General features: G+C 38.5%; 2 protein-coding genes across 7 annotated transcripts; both read right to left on the bottom strand.

Annotated features, from left to right (window-relative positions):
- Positions 1–369: 369 nt before the first annotated feature.
- Positions 370–7239, bottom strand: LOC118770071 (transmembrane protein 265-like). 6 transcript variants are annotated; one of them, XR_005004601.1, is made up of 4 exons: positions 7000–7239; positions 6802–6869; positions 2571–2773; positions 370–1805 (listed from the first exon to the last, which is right to left on the bottom strand). XR_005004601.1 is itself a non-coding variant. In XM_036517897.1 (2 exons), the coding sequence occupies exons 1-2, from the start codon at positions 2769–2771 to the stop codon at positions 1647–1649; spliced, it is 360 nt and encodes a 119-aa protein (XP_036373790.1). In that variant the 5' UTR covers positions 2772–2990; the 3' UTR covers positions 370–1646. The 6 variants fall into 6 exon arrangements, 1 of the variants encoding a protein (XP_036373790.1); XR_005004621.1 differs by having other exon boundaries at positions 7055–7239; XR_005004581.1 differs by having other exon boundaries at positions 6802–7239.
- A 3989-nt stretch (positions 7240–11228) lies between these two features.
- On the bottom strand, positions 11229–16128 carry LOC118789748 (zinc finger protein 891-like). The gene is made up of 3 exons (XM_036546337.1): positions 16062–16128; positions 14291–14492; positions 11229–13073 (listed from the first exon to the last, which is right to left on the bottom strand). Exons 2-3 carry the CDS (start codon positions 14478–14480, stop codon positions 12139–12141), a joined length of 1125 nt encoding a protein of 374 aa, XP_036402230.1. The 5' UTR covers positions 14481–14492; positions 16062–16128; the 3' UTR covers positions 11229–12138.
- Positions 16129–16393: the final 265 nt, after the last annotated feature.

Here is a 16393-nt window from a genome sequence, read left to right as displayed (position 1 = left end):
TGTAATAGTTCTCCTATTATGTGTAGTAATGGCATTTACTTTGTATTTACATATTCCTTTCAACTTAGATTATAGATATTACATGTTGATAGACCAACCTCAAGAAAACTACCTCAGGACAAAGACCTGGATGTTTAAAATTTTTTTATTAAAATCTTAGAGCAAGCAGTACAGTATGGGACAGCCGTAAGGTTATAAACAACAGGCAGTACAATTATAAAAAATTAACAGTATAAAATATTACAACTTGTAATACAGTAAAAAAAAGGCATAAAAAATTAATCCATTGAAAAATTTACTGTACAATAAAAAATAGGGTAAAGCCATTATGCTTTATTAAAAGCTCAATTAATTACATTGGTTTTTATAAATATATTAATTTCTTTCAAGTTGGGCACCAGTCTATACAAAACAAATGAACAAAAATGAACTTTGTATATATTCTGCTGATCAAAATGTTGCAGTGGCATTGTCCATTTTTTAAATCATGAAAACTGGTGTTTCATTGATGAAACAGAAAATTATTAGTAATGTTAGATATTTTTGAAAGATGTGATGGCTAAGGAGAGCAACCCTGCTAATTGTCTGGTTATTGCCGTAAGTAGATGGACAGTAGTTGCTCAACCTTGTACATGTAATATGTTTTGTTCATCTTCAGTATGAAATCAGCTTTCTTTAACTTCAGTGTACCTTGGTCAGAAGAATGCACAGGAGAAAAGTAACCAAGTAACCAAAGACAAGTTAATGTTCTCAAAATAAGAACATAATTTAACTATTGCTCAATGTATGCATGCTCATGCATATCCCTTCATGTGTACACAAAACATGATATTCACTTCAGAAGACGAGCTGAAGCTCCACTATCCACTAATGCTACTTTATGTAGCCTATGTGTGTAGTAGTTAGTTAGTAGGCTACATAAATGACCTCCATTGTGGTCTGATACATGTTGTCCAAACAAATATTAATATACCTAGGTTCATTAAGAGACTGGGCTGAAAATATTTCTGTATTTAAAAAGATGTAGTATGGAAATGGGAGTGAGGTGCGTGTTTAGAACATGAACAAATGCGTAATTATCTTTGGAACAGAAAATGTTGCAAACCCATTTAACAATAAACCCTCCAGACTAACAATTATGCATAAAACTGTGGGGAGAGCTAGGTAAAATCCAGTGTTTCCCAGCCCTAGTCTTGGAGGCAAACCACATGTGATGGTTTTTGCTTCTCCTGAGCTCTCATTGGTTTTGTTTTCACTTGAGGTTTCAGTAACCTGTGGAGTAAATACTGATCCGTATGATATTGGAATGTTTCTTGTTCTGTTTCTAAAAAATTCACCAATGGCTAACACCGATTTTGCGTGTTGAATTGAGAATGATGGCTATCAACAGTGGGCAACTACAGACTATAGGATGCACCGTGGTGAAGACAGTTCATGGTTGACCGCCAACATTTTTTGACAGATCATTGCGTTTGTGTGCCCCCAGCTGAACAGAAGAACTACCTGCAGATACTTCTGCCAATTCCAGATCAGTATTCAATTCATACAATTAATTGCTTTGTTCATCAGAATTTACTGAGAGCCTAGATGGAAGGAAAACTAGCATATACAGCGTACAGCCAGGGCCAGAGTTGGGAAACACTGGGCTAGTTTTTCAGTGTGAGGAGGAAGGATACTAAAGCCATGAGAACAGGGATGAGAATGATGACTCCTACCCACACTGCGATAGCAATGAGGCTGAATTTCCAGGCCTTGTGAGAGTAAATCTGAGCCTTTTCTGGGTCTGACGTTCTTCTTTCTCGCACCTGCAGTGATAAAAATTAGAGACTGAAACCAGGCTGGAGGCTGACCATTGATGGAGAACTGTGTTATGGGAAAAATACATGCTATATGATCATGTTGTTAACTTTCTGAAACAGGATATGTATGATCTACAGTATGTTTTTTCATAATAGAAAATTATTAAATCCTCAAGTCACTACCTAACAAAATATTAATTTTCTGAATGTCGATACTCTAGCTAATAGTTACTGGGTAATAAAGTAGTTACATAATATTAGGAGACAGTTCTATGGAGCAGCACAGCGTTTGATCCGGAGACAAGTGATGTGTATTAGAATACAAAGGGATGCCGCTACATCTGACCGGAGCCAAAAGGCGCCTCTTGATGGTAACAGTCTGCGGAACATGGAGTTCCCCATGACCATATATGGACCTCACTTCCAAAGTTTGAACCCTACGGAGCCAATTAGTTAACGAGGTTCAGGAGAGACCCAATTAGACAGGGAGCTGTTTAGCAATGTACAACTCCACAGGATTTTAACTCATATGTAAATGTACCGACTGTAACTGTATAAAAAAAGAACTACATCCTATAACTGTTGAACTTCTGCTCCTTCTTGACTTTTCTAAGAACATTGGATCTGCTTCTTTATTGGAATAAAACTAGTTTTGGTATTTGGGACATTTACCAACACATAAATTACCTCCTCATTTACTACCTTTCCTTTTTTAGGGAGAATTATATTCACAGATAAACTGATTACATTTGTAACTGTCACCTCATTTACCTTGACAGAATTAATCAAAGCAAAGATGCCAATGCAGGACATTCCACAGATGATGCTACCAATGGCCAGTCGTCTGTAGTCCCTGACATGACCGGTGGGGATATCACTTTGGTCACCTGACATGCGTCCCATGCCCGGAACTGTTTGAAGGGGTACACTCTCATCTGCCACTGATGTGGCAGCATCAGGGACTTTGGTCATTGCTGTTGAAACACAGGAAAAATGACATTACATAGAAATCTAACATACAGGTGGAAAGAGCAGAGTTAGTTTACAGGGACTGATTTAAGGAGGGGATAAAATGGAGGCAAGTGGAAGTTTAGCAGATTGGCTGGGAAGGAATGGTGTGGAGGGGATAGGGTAGAGTGAACAATGCACTGTAATGAACAAAGATGGGTACAGGTATACAGTACTGCTTGAAAGTATGTGAACCCCTCATGCAACTATAGATTTTTTTTTGTTGTTACCATTAAAAGTTTATTAAAGAATGACCAATCTTTTACATCTAACATAAGTTTATATTTAACAATTCCAAATGTTGGTTTGGAGGAAATTACGTGCGATAGAAAAACAAAATTAAAAAGAAATTAGCGCAGGTGCAAAAATAAGTGATCCCCAAGATGCATTGGTTAAATGAAGTAGGTAAGTAGAATCAGGTGGGTAAATAATTGGGTAAATAATTAACCAATCAAAGGAGACATCTTTGGGAAAGAGTTTGGGCGGGACTCTGATAAATAGAGATAAGAAACCTGGTCATTTTGGTGTTACCCAGACAGGTAAATGCAAACACACCATGCCAAGAGGAAAGGAAATTTCACAAGACATCAGAAAGAGGGAAGTGAGAGCACATAGGGCAAGGCTATAAAATCATCTCAAAGATTTGAGCTCTATCAGTCCAATGTTTGGAAAATTATTTACAAATGGAGAGCATTTAACATGACGGCAACTCGAGCTAGAAGTGGACGCCCTTCCAAAATATCCCCAATAGCAACAAGAAAAATAATAAATCGGATAAAAGCCAACACAAACATAACATCTAGATATTTGCAGACCCCCCTTGCGTCATCTCAGGTAACTCTGCATGCTTAAATAAGAAGAACTCTGAATCGAAATGGCATTCATAGGAGGGTTGCCAGCAAGAAGCCTCTGCTGTCAAAAAAGAACCAAACTGCAAAAAAGAACCAATCTTAAGTTCTCTGAACTTTCTCTGAAAGTTTCTGGAAGTCCATTTTCTGCACAGATAAGTCCAAATTTGACTTTTTGGTTGCAATGAAAATCACTATGTTTGGCAAAAATCCAGCACTGCCAACCACCAAAAGAACCTTATCCCAACAGTGAAGCATGGTGGTGGAAATGTAAAGATCTGGGGTTGCTTTTTCTCCTCTGGACCTGGACGACTCCACATCATTAAGTGAACCAGTATACCAGGAGATTCTTGAACAGAACCTCATGCTATCAGTCAAGGAGCTAAAGCTGGGCCGAATATGGGTCTTCCAATAAGACAAACACCCAAAGCATTCTAGCAAATCTACCAAATAATGGCTCAAGAGGAAGATGATTTGTGTTTTCAACTGGCCAAGTCAAAGTCCTGACCTGAATCCAACTGAAATCCAACTGTGACAGGACCTGAAGTGGGCAGTTCATCCCAGACACCACTGAAAACACAATTGGCTGAGTTTTGTAAAGAGAATAGGCAAAAATCCCTCAAAGCAGACAGAGACTGATCAGTGGCTTTAGGCTTTACTCAAAGTTATCACTGCTAATGTAGGTGCCACAAGCTGTTGACTGAAGGGGTTCACATATTTTTGCACACATTAAATTTGAATTTTTGTTAAATTTACCACTTTTGTTAAATAAACAATGGGAGTGCTGGATGTTTCTGAAGTTATATAGAGATTGAGGGGTATAGACATAAATGCACAGATGCTGAAGGCATGAAACAATAATACTGTTAATGACCATCTGCCCAAAAGTCTCAGCGCAGTAGATCATAGCAGTTCTTACAGAGCATTACCCCATTTGTGAAAATGTAATTTACACCCTATCTATTATCTGAAGTATGAACTTGAATAACTGGTATGATTACTTCATTGTTGCCAGTTGCTATTTGGCAATGGGACTGTTTACATTTACGTTTTCTGGGGGTGCCGAAGTATCAGGGCTTCTCGTCAGGGGACGTGTGTCAGGGGAGTTTGAGGACACACTGTAGGGACTGAACAGGGGTCCTAAATATGAATATGAGGGGTATGAGAAGGATAGGGAAGGATGGGGAGAGAAAAGAGGGAAAATTAGTGCTGAGCACTGATGCAGTTTTGGCTGTTTCTCTGTAACCATCAAAATTAAATTAACAACCAAAAAATATATATTATGGGTGTAATTTATATTGATCTAAATGTCCTCCTACATAGGTAGACCACCTCTTTTGTAAATGAAAGGATAGGAAAAATAGCCTTTTTATTCCATGGCTGAACTCTGTACCATCTCACCTATACTTCATCATCTAATATTTTTTTTTTTGTTCCTTGTCAAAGTAGAGGCCCCATGCCATGGGTTACTCCTTCAATATGTACAATAGAATGTACTAATATTTTTCTTCCTTGTCAAAGTAGAGGCCTCATGCCATGGGTTACTCCTTCTATATGTACAATAGTATGTACTAAAAAAACAGTCCAGAATGTCTGAATCTTTTGGAGAAAATGGTCAGCCAACAATGCCTTTAGTTTGTGGCATTGATGATAAAAGTAAGAGCTGCAATCAATTCCAATAAGAGAAACTTGATAGTCGTGATAGTTTGTACCTGCCCTTTTCTGTTTTAATTAATCCTGTTTAATCTTGGTTTGTGATGCTCCTTGATGTATTATGTGAGTACAGTCTGTTTCTCAAAAAAGTAATCTGATCCTCCACTAGTCAGTCTTGACCACCATCGTTTCTCACAGGAGCTGTACATTGAAAAAGAAGGCAAACAGCGGGAATACACCTTCAGCATATGTTAACTGGGGGCTCAAAAAGACTCACATTTGTCAAATATGTCATTCACAGATTAACTGGTTGGTAACAACCTTAATGAAGGGTTCAACATAAGAATTACCAGCCTCCATAAGCACTCCATGGACATGCATACAGATTGAATGGTGGTATTTTATATACCCTGTAGCAGTCTGTTTCAGTTGGCATAGGCATTTATTGCTAAATATTACTGCATTGCTTATAAATGCTTTATTTCATTCTTATGATAGGGCCTTCATGAACAGTTCTACCAGACATATTTTATCCTGGAAATGTAAACATTTTTTAAAGATGTGTGTACAGAATCTGTATATACTATATGTTTCTGAGTACATGTACTGTGGATACATCAATGTGATTCCAGCCCTTTGCCCATAAACATCTTATGGTATAAGACACAAGAAAAACATGTCCACATTTTTCAGATAATACCCACAAAACCACTTCGCAGTCCAAATGATGACGCAAATCACATTTTTTAACTTTCCCTATATTGTCAACTTTCTATATAAATTGGGTATGACTTTGGCATAGCAACATTTTGGTTGTGTATTAAAGGAAAACACTGAGACTTTAAAGTTTTGTAGTATATTCCATGGTCAGCATCTGCTGTGAGACACTAAATTCCATTTACACGTTTAAAAACTCATGCCCCTGCTTGAACAAGAATTTCCCCTCAAGACACAGAAGTCATGCTCAGAAGTGGCTGTTAGTCAGATGGTTCAAGAATACATCTGACAGAAAAAGTGATGTTAAATGGCAAGTAATTACTTGGGAATTTTGCTTTCAGTTGTTTGTCTTTCTGGAAATCACCTTCAGAAAAAAACTCTGTAAAGGTACAAGATGGAGAATGTACTTGTATATAACCGCTCTCCATTCTTAAATCTCTGCCTCATTGACTTACTGTGCACTGCTGCATGTGATGCCATTACAGAGAAGAGAAGCAGGAGGAGCATATTTTGCTGAAGAAGGGCTAAATAAATAATTCATGAAGGACTAAATCCTGATCTTAGTTTTTTCCCACCATTTCATTCCCAAATTTTTTACTTCTTCCCAGCCCTCCAATTTCTGCCTGACTACTCTCCTTTCCTTCCTCTTTGGTACGTTTTTTCTATAATGAAAGGAAATCAGATACACAAGATTCTGTATAATAACAGTAATTACAATTACTCTATTCCCCTCTTCACCCAAAACTGCAAATGAACGTGCAGAAGTTGAAACTTACCAAAAACTGAGCCTGACAGCTGTGATTTTCTGAATTCTGCTCACTCCATTACCTGGTTCCCTCGCGGTCTGTGTTGAAATACAATGTCGTCAATGCGCCGGTGTGTAATACATATAGCTTCACTCTCATATGCTCTTTATAATGTAGTGTCCATTTCATGTGTACGAACAAAGGTATTCGCCACTCTCAACCCCGAACCTCGAAGTGTAGACATTTACAGCAGGTTTGTCAATACGTGTTAGCAGAGACATACTCTGTCCCTTTCAGTTAGTCCAGTTCATTTCCACTTCCACTTGCTGTTCACCACTCCTGCCGTTCACATTCTTTTCCATTGTGTGTGAATTCAGCTTAGAAAGTTCGGTGCTCTCTGTCCCTCTTTATCTTGGCCTCCCCTGGGTCTCATTGCAAGGCGAAACTCACACATGCACACACCCAGCAGGGGAAGTTTGTCTGCATTCTTTACCACTGACAGCACACACCTACAACCTCCAGAACAATGACATACAGTGACGACCCAAGAGTGGCAAAGAATTACGCACAAAGATACACATGAATACTGGACGTGCACAGACACGTTCCGACAGTCAAGCTAAGTTAAACTCATAAATACCTCAGTGTACATGCCATTTTTTTTCATAGTAATTTAGGAATCTATTATTCTTCCTGACATTTTCCCCTTTTAAACCAGTGAGACACAACAGGTAAGTGCTCTTGGTCCTATGTTTATGAAATTAACACTTTAAAGTACTGCCAATCATAATTTTGCATTGTATTTTAGAGATTCACCTACTATTCATGCAATAATGCTACATTCCCAAACATCACGCTAGACTCCCCACTGACTACAATTCAGGTATTATCACAAATGCAAAGTTCTGTTTTTGAAATAACTCACTCATCCTGATACAGTATATAAAATGTCCAGTCCATGAAATTCAGAAAGGGAGAATACTGGAACCTTACATTAATTCATGAAAACAGGGTTAACTTTAAATTACATTGATGGCAGAGTGATGGTCATTTTTGCAACTGACATATTTAAGTTTCAAATCATGTTTTGAAACATGAGTCCATGAAACATGAGTCCATTTGTCCTGTCTTACAGACCCTTCAGAGGTGGCAAGTTAGAAAGCATTAACTACACTATTGTTTGAAACCTTACTATGCCTCAGTCACCAGGCACAAAATAGGAGAACTATAAAGAAAATGTATTTTGTTTTATTTAATATTCATTATGAAACAGTGAATGACATACCCTTCAGGACTTCACATACTTTCCCAGGAGTGTCCATAAGCTCTTCTTCTGTTGCTGATACCAAGTCTCGAGTCTCATTGAGAGAATCCCCATGGGAGAGAGGCACGAAACCACTGAAACTTCCCTGTGACTCACCTGAGGGAGGAGTATGCCACACATGTAACGTTGGGTTAACGTTTTTCCAATGTAAATGTTTTGATGTTGTGTTTTTAGGTTTTAACCATGGCTGAAACTTTTCCCACACAGTATACATCAGTTCATTCAGTTCAACTCATTTGTGCTTTGTAATATCAAAAGCCTGACTGAAACGTCTCTCACACAGCATGCAACAATGAGACTTCTCTCCTGTGTGACATCACTGATGGACAGCTGACATTTCCCACTCAACTAAAAATCTTTCCACAGAGAATGCAGTGGTGTTATACTTCCTAATTCATTCTTGATGTTTTCTACTGTCAAATACTATTTGAAACAAGATCCAATGTTAACTTGCAGAGGTTCTTGATGTGTCTCTTATGAGCTGTGTTCATACTTGGATGTGTGTGAGTACTAACCGAGTTTGATGAAGTGTTAAGTTCAGAAGTTGCATGTTGTGGTGTAACTGGTTCTGCCTTAATGTCATTAATATCATCAGAGAACACACTAGATGCCCAAACTGGAAGCATTTGGAGAGAGTGTATTGGAAATATTCACAGCGTGAATTGAGTCCATTTCAGCGTTACTGATCACCGGGTGAGAAGTGAACACTGACAGAGCTGCATCAGTCTTTGGAGAAACACCCCCAGTTCCCAGTGTGCTGTGTCCTGATACCAGCACATCGCAGTCAATCTCTGACTCTGCCGGGTGATCCGATTCCAGTCCATTGCAATCCTTTTCTGTCTCTGGTTCTGGTTGTGTGTTCCTCAGTATGCTCCTGTTTCTCTTCAGCTGGTGTGATCTCTGTGGCCTGCTGCAGATTGGAGCTCCACTCCTGCCACTCCATGGGAGCCTTTATATCAGAGACAGGTTATTCAGTTGCTGGAGAGAGAACAATGAGCAAGACTGTTTCTTGTCAAAGTCACTAGCACAAATTTCACAGTATGACGTGTGCGAAAGTAAGTACTGTAAACTTTTTCAACAATGCAATGTATGAATGCTAACCACAGGTACATTTTGCACAGAGCTGGTTTCACAAAACCACAATAGAATGACATAAAATCATTCCTGAAGCAGTCTGACAATCTTGATTTAATTCTGTGGATTCCAGATCATAAATAAGATTACAAGTCACACTTCAGACCTGCCTCTCTGCTCTACAGCCTCTCAGACTTACCTGTGTTTACTCTCGTCACCTTGTCTTGCAGCTCCTGCAGCCTCCGTCTGAGTCTCTCATTCTCTCTCTGTGTTTGAGCAGTTTTCTCCTGGTACTCTGATACCGTCTCTCTCACCACCTCCAAAACCTCCTACACAGCCTCCGTTAGGAGCTTTGCCATATAGAAAATCAAACCAAATCAAACCATCTACTTTTCACATTCCCCACAATCATTTTAACATAAAAAAGAAATTTTTAAAATTACACATTAGCTATGTGCCCGAGTTGTAGAAGATTTTCCATTATATGTCAGTCAAACACGAGTTAGAGGTCAAGATAAGCCAGTAGCCTAATACTTGCACAGGGACAGATTAATCACATGTAGTCCTACCCATTGTTTGTGGGTCTGCATTAGCCGTCTTGTAAAAATCTTAGCTAAAAATGAGCAAAGTCAGTGGTCTCACGATAGTAACGCTTGCTCTCCTGACAGATCTGTGCAGTACTGCCCTCTACAGTCTTGAGTGTCACATGGGTTCTAAATCCAATCCTACAGCGCTTTTCTAGGAGCCAATATATTGAAGAAAGTGTGAAGCTGCTTACACTTGCAGTCACTAGCAATTTCAGAGTAACTCGTGTGATGAAAAATGACTCCTGTTCACTTAGACGACTATTAAAATGAGATGTTTGTTCACCCTTTTCCCATACTCACACTCCTGAAGATCATCATTATATGCAATTAGATTACAGTAAGAATGATAACTGTTATTTAGATAACTGGATATTTCCCTAAATAGCTAATAACTTCCACATTTAGTGTCTTTTACCCCAAGGATTTCAAAGTGCTTTGTAGTGAGGGTTAAGTCATTCACCACCAAGTGGAACACCCACCGAGTAATGAAACTGAAGAGTAGATTATCAGAATTTTCAAAACCTGAAAAAGAATTCTATAAATTCAGTAGTCAATCTGATTCCAGAAGGTATCTAGTAGTAAGATTATTTTTGTCTGGTTTTAAACATAAAAATGATTCACACTTTCCCACAGTATGCATACTTCATAGTTCCAAACCGTTTCCTCTGTCAGAAATGTTTTTTCAACAGTGTTGACCTTTTTACTAATTTACATTGTATTGTATTTTTATTTTACATATCTCTATATGTTGAAATTAATTTCAGTTATGGATATTCCAGTCAATGTAATTTTTCATACACAATTTTTCAAATTTCAATTTTTTTAAACAAATTGTAGATATTATCTATTGTCAACAATAACTTAGAATGCTAAGAAGTTCTGCATCTGTAGTCTTCATTATCATTAAATTGTGATATTTTTTTAACATATCCATTCAATAAATTAGAAAATACAATAAACAGACTAGGAAGTAAAAACAGAAAAAATAAATTACTAAAAAGCCAAATTATTTTTGAAAGAAAACAGGATGTGCAGGGGGTGGAACAGAGGCTGCAGGGAAACAAATTAGTCATTAAACATCTTGTCTGCCAAATTTGAACATACAATCCTTTTTGATAGTCTCTTTTTGCCATTGGAAGGACCAGAAGGACCCAAGCCAAGATTTTGCCTTTGTGCTTTATAATTACATCTGTTGTCTTCAGAAACAACTGTTAGGCTAACACAGTGAAATTGCTAAAGAGAACACATAGTCATATCTCCACTAAAACAATGAATGAACACAAACTGAGCCAAGAGACTGGAAATATTTCCCAAAGTAATTAAGGAGAAATCATATTTTGGAGCATTCCCAGCAAAAATGAATCAGGGTCATTTTGTGCTATAAACTATATGGTACAAAATGTCCAGTCAGCACATTTTAAAACAACTATCAAAGTTCAGCTTGAATTATTTGAGTATATATGTATGTGTGTGTGTGCCTCATATTCAATGGCAACTGTATTATATTACCAAAAAATGTAACTGTCTGCAAAAAAGTCTAGACAAATTGACAATAATTTACCCCAATACAATTCAGGTTAATATACATGCTGTTACTGGCCTCTAAACAGAGAAAATGTTAGTTTTTTGTGAAATAAATTATAGTGATGTTACATGGACAAACTACTTTGAAGGCACAAATAAATATTATCCCAACTGTGCACATGGCTCTGCATAAGTGTCCTATTCAGTTTAGGTATTGCATGTTTCTGATAATGTATGTTTCTCTGGATAAGGGTTTCTGCGATTAAAATGATTCACATTCCCTTGTCTTCAACTCCACAAAATCAAAGGAAAGGAAAGTGTCAGTCAAGTTCAGCAAGTCTTCCATTGAAGGGATCTGTGAGCATCACTTCTAGTTTTGTTTTGGTTGTCCAGCTCAATCAAAGAACAATATGTACAAACCATACCTTAATATACTAACATGACGTTTCTCTACACAATCACTGCCATTTGTGAAATTATCACGAAAAGTAGAACTGAGAGGAAAAATCAGATTTTTACAAATGAAAAAAAAATGCTGGCTTGCATCACTGACTGAAGGAAGGGGGTCACATTCTAGGCTTACACAACAAAGTTTGATACAGTCAATCGTGCATGTTAATATGAGCCACATAACATACATCACTTATTTTTCTGACTGGACTTCTCCTTCAAGGTTTGGTGGTATGAAGCCCTGAGCTCATTTGACACATTTGAATAACAAACCATTATTCGAAACTTAACACACCCAACACAACATGAAACCCTTTATAGCAGCTTTCCAATGCAATAATTTTTTTGCCTTTACAATTCAGTGTTGCCCTTACAGTCTTTCTCCTGACCTCCCTTATACACCTCATATTACATGTAGGTATCGATGGTGACAATGTGAATTTTCTGGTGTTTTTTCAGGTGACTTGACTGACTAAATGTTTTGCCACACTGATGACAACAGTATGGCCTTTCACCTGTGTGAACTCTTTTGTGCTTTTTCAAATTACCAGAGTGACCGAAACGTCTCCCACACTGCATGCAACAGTAGGGTTTCTCTCCTGTGTGACATCGCTGATGTATTCTGAGATTTCCCACCCTACTGAAAGTCTTTCCACACAGGATGCAACGGTGTTGTTCCTCCTTCCTATAGTATTGCTTATGTTTTCTACTGTCCAACGTTGATCCAATGTCTTTCTCAAAGGTACATCTCTCCCCAAAAGTGTTATTATTGGAATGAAAGTACACCAGTCCATAAGATTCTGAATCGACCTGTTCAAGCTCTTGAGTAGGATCAGTTTGTGCCAAATTACTACTTGAGTCTGCACATTCATAAAAATTGCTCTGAGAAGAGTGTTGCTGATGTGTATTATATTCCAATGATTCTGGCTCTGTTTTAATTTCATCAGAACCTAAACTAGGAAGAATTTCAAAACTGGAAGAATTTGGAGAGAGTGTGTTGGAAATGTTCACAGTTTGAATTGAGTCCATTTCAGTGTTACTGATCACCGGGTGAGATGTGAACATTGACAGAGCTGCATCAGTCTTTGGAGAAACACCCCCAGTTCCCAGTGTGCTGTGTCCTGATACCAGCACATCGCAGTCAATCTCTGACTCTGCCGGGTGATCCAACTCCAGTCCACCGCGATCCTCGCCTCCCTCTCTGGTTGTGTGTTCCTCAGTGAGCTCCTGTTTCTCTTCAGTCAGCGTGAGCTCTATGTCCTGCTGCAGACTGCAGCTCCACTCCTGCTGCTCTGTGGGAATCTTCATAGCAGGGACATGGGGAGCAACAGGCTGCTCAGCACCTTCAGAGAAAAAGAAAACAAGTAAAAAGACTTTCCGTACAAACTTTCAGGGAGTGTGAATTAATATTTTGCAATACTGAACATGCTAACAGTGGTGCAGAGGAGCTAATTAGGAGCTGTGTCAATGCAGCTGTTCTTTCATCCAAAGAAAGAAGAGCTAACACCAAAGTTGTAAAATTACCATGTACTATAAACATGTTAATATGAGAGGTGAGCCATTCATACTGTGGATTCCAGATTAAAAATAAGCAAAATACAGTACCTCCCAATGCAGGTACATTTTCTCTTTGGGGGGTTAAAGTTGCTGGGTCACTAGCCACTCTGGTGGGTGCTTTTGTGTAAATGAACAGCCTACTATGTTAGCAAATAAGCCTTATAAAATGCCAGATGCCCAAATACACATACCTTTCAGTATGGTTCCTGTTGATTTTTTTTTTTTTTTTTACTGTAGGCTAAATCAATGGCAGGGCTGTCATTTTCCACTTGTGAAGTCTCTTGTTGTCCAATTATAAGCAACACATGACAGAGCAATGAAAATTCTTCTACCTAAGGAAGATTTGACTTGATTCAACACCTTATTAGTTTTAGTTTCAGAGGTAGTTTAGTACCCTTAACTGCAACTGTCACACTGCATACTTTGATAACTGGCTCTACTATCCTTTTAAAAATGTGCAGACACATTCTGGCCATCAAGGCCCCTAAGAAGCATAAACCTTACAAGGAACAAAATGACAAAACGAATGAATATGAATTTGACATATACAGGAATTTATAACAGTTACAGTGTTGCAGAGCTGCTCTGTACAATTCTAGTATTTTTCAAAATGACAATAAATGATTTTGGTTCATGAAAGGCGCACCTGCCTGGTGAAATTTTTCATTTACCAGCCACCCTGGCTGGCAGATCAAAAAGTTAATTTTGGACCTTAAAAAAAATAGATTGCATCCATCTTTTCATGACTCTCTACTCAGGGGGAGACTCACTTCAACCACCACAAATGCGTAGCACCCAAGTTTGTGATGTACAGCTGCCATTTTGCATTAGAAAGTTCACCCTGCACCAGCTGAAATGGAGTGAAAGGAATTTAATAGCCAATTAAACTGGAGGGTGATTAAATGGCCAGATTGAGATATGTGGTTATAAAATTTGGGGAGAGGATGACAAGGAAACCCCAACTCTTTTAGGAACTGAAAGTTCTTCAGCCTCTCAGACTTACCTGTGTTTCCTCTCGTCACCTTGTCTTGCAGCTCCTGCAGCCTCCGTCTGAGTCTCTCATTCTCTCTCTGTGTTCGAGCAGTTTTCTCCTGGTACTCTGATACTGTCTCTCTCACCACCTCCAAAACCTCCTGCACAGCCACCGTGAGGAGCTTAGACACACGGGCATTCAAACGCTCTATTTTAGACATTCTCCACGATCCCTTTAACACAAAAAGGATAAAAAATACTACATTAGAGATATATTACACATTTATGGCAATAAGGAGACACTGTATTCAATTTAGCTGATGAATCAAGTGTAACACACTCATCACATTTTACCTCAAACAGAAAGTCTGAATTTTTCAAGGGTATGATCGTTCAGTAAATAACTGTTTATTGGCCGAAAACCTCTTCTACTCATCATAAACATAAACACATTTCAGCCTTGATGGACTAGGATCAAACTGGTCAAATTTATTGTTGAGCATCTCGATGAAAAATAGCATACTTTTGATAACCCATGGTCATACACATGAATGCATTCTGGCCACCAAAGATCAAATGTGAATAATGTTTAATGTTTTACTAATTCATACAGTATTTGACACACATATCAGGTGTGGTTTCCAGATCTGTGCACACTTGTTATCATTATTGTTGTCATTATCGCTGATCACTGCAGCTGGTGAAGACTACTACTGTGTTTGGATGTGTATCACTTAATTCTATAACCAGGACCATTAGGCATATTTACCATCACTTTTCAAGCAGTCTCTACATCAGAGATGTCCACCTTAATGCCCTTCAGAGCCTTATTTATGGCCCGTAAGAGTGAGTGTGAACTATACTATCTGGCATACTGGCCATTCCATTACCTCCTGCTTATGTTATGCGCAAAATAAAACAGATTTCAGACACGAATTAATAGATATTTGGATAACAAAATCATATGACAGTTTTCCTAATACTAAATGATAACAAATAACATAATAAATGAATCAGGTATCAAATGTGTTCTACACAATACCTAACTTTGCCCAAAAACTCCAAGGCTTGTTCTTTCAGCAAGTCCTCCAATGAAAGGATTTTCAAGCTTTATATCTACTTTCACTCAACATACACAAACCACACATTAATATAATAGCATTTTTACTGTGACCCTACAACAGTGACACTGGTAAGCTCCTGCCCCCACTGTAGTCCAGGTTGGACCACTGCTCTAGATGTGCTGTCAAATAAAGCTCCAAGTCTGCAGCTGTTCAGGGTGAAATCCCTGTAGCTACCTTTAATCTCACATTTCACAGAGTGATCTCTACAGCACTTGACACACTAACACACCTGACACACTCTATGACAACCTTCACACACTAAACAAACCATGGGGAGAGAAAATTATTGCATAAATTTTGTGTAAGTTTGGTGTACCTTATGGCGCCTAAATAATACTATGTGCATGCGTTGTGGAGGTGTTCTGGGGAAATTCTGTTCACACTGAGAGTCAATATGTTTGTGGTAATACTGGCAAAAAAGGGTATTCACCTAACATCAGCAACTACTTCACTCGTATACCAGCACACCAGGTAGGCTACCTGCCCTATCTAGCCTATATTTTGTCAGAACACACGTTCTCAACACTTTCACGTTCGTTGAAACCATTATACTAGCTATTAAAGTCAGAATTTCCCTATTTAGCTATCCTACCTTAGATAGCTGCTCATGCTCCAGACACCATCAAGGTTTTGGCAGAGACTGGACACAAAAATAAGACCAGAGTGTTGGAAATTTACCTTAGGCTTTCGTTCAACAACTCCGAACGTCTCCCGCAGCACGTTCCCTTTGCGAAGCGAGTGAATGAAGTACCGAGCGATCTACCCGGCAAGCAGCTAACTAACCTAATATCTAATTTAAAGTAATCCCTGACTCGCTAGCGAAAACACCACAATTCGACGTTGATTAGCTGCTCTGTTCAGATACGTTAGCCATATTGCGAACAGTGAGCTGTCTACTATGATCGCTGGCTAAGGACTAAACGCCTGACAAACAATGGGTCTGATATTATTTTTCTTGGAGAATTAGCTACAAATCACGCATTAGCTTGATCATTACTGATTAATGCTGA

This window comes from Megalops cyprinoides, chromosome 1, assembly GCF_013368585.1.
Source record: "Megalops cyprinoides isolate fMegCyp1 chromosome 1, fMegCyp1.pri, whole genome shotgun sequence".
Lineage (NCBI taxonomy): Eukaryota > Metazoa > Chordata > Actinopteri > Elopiformes > Megalopidae > Megalops > Megalops cyprinoides.
This window is presented reverse-complemented; position numbering and strand designations above follow the sequence as displayed.

Excerpts from the sequence above, each read along its gene's own strand:
- LOC118789748 (XM_036546337.1), bottom strand. The coding sequence starts at position 14,480 with ATGTCTAAAATAGAGCGTTTGAATGCCCGTGTGTCTAAGCTCCTCACG. Across the intron at positions 13,074-14,290 it reads GGTGACGAGAGGAAACACAG|GTGCTGAGCAGCCTGTTGCT; the intron begins GTAAGTCTGAGA and ends TTTTCTCTGAAG.
- LOC118770071 (XM_036517897.1), bottom strand. The coding sequence starts at position 2,771 with ATGACCAAAGTCCCTGATGCTGCCACATCAGTGGCAGATGAGAGTGTA. Across the intron at positions 1,806-2,570 it reads CTTTGATTAATTCTGTCAAG|GTGCGAGAAAGAAGAACGTC; the intron begins GTAAATGAGGTG and ends TTATCACTGCAG.